This window comes from Eimeria mitis, genomic scaffold, assembly GCF_000499745.2.
Source record: "Eimeria mitis Houghton genomic scaffold, Emh_scaff2035, whole genome shotgun sequence".
Taxonomy (NCBI): domain Eukaryota; phylum Apicomplexa; class Conoidasida; order Eucoccidiorida; family Eimeriidae; genus Eimeria; species Eimeria mitis.
The window spans coordinates 5,483-5,878 of record NW_013570358.1 but is presented as its reverse complement, the minus strand read 5'-3'; the positions used below and the strand labels follow the sequence as shown (position 1 = coordinate 5,878).

Genomic DNA, 396 nt, shown 5'->3' with positions numbered 1-396 from the left:
GAAGACGACGATCTCACGGACTTGCTGCAGCCCCCCCCTCCCCGCAGCAGCAGCAGCAGCAGCAGCAGCAGCAGCAACACATTCCCCCTCAGCCGCAGCCGCAGCCGCAGCAGCAGCAGCAGCAGCAGCAGCAAGAAGCTGCCTCAAGACCGCTTTAAGATACCCGCAGAATGGATAGAAGAAGAAGAGAGGAGGGGCTGCTGCTGCTGCTGCAGGGCACCCCCAACCAGCAGCAACAGCAGCAGCAACAGCAGCAGCAGCAGCAGCAGCAGCAGCAGCAGCTCCGAATATGCTGACGGATCCGCAGCAGCAAGAGCAGCAGCAGCAGCCACCGATGAACCGCAGCAGCAGCAGCAGCAGCAGCAGGAACGGTGGAAGAGCTGCACATGTGATGCA

The 396-nt window shown here is 62.1% G+C and overlaps 1 protein-coding gene across 1 annotated transcript in view; it reads left to right on the top strand.

Annotated features, from left to right (window-relative positions):
- Nucleotides 1-396, top strand: part of EMH_0047620 (uncharacterized protein) — a gene marked incomplete at both ends in the record, with an annotated part of 1,665 nt that overhangs the window by 866 nt on the left and 403 nt on the right. Inside the window, one exon of the mRNA XM_013496306.1 lies at nucleotides 3-388. Within this exon, the coding sequence (XP_013351760.1) occupies nucleotides 3-388 (386 nt within the window). The remainder of the gene's footprint in view (nucleotides 1-2; nucleotides 389-396) is intronic.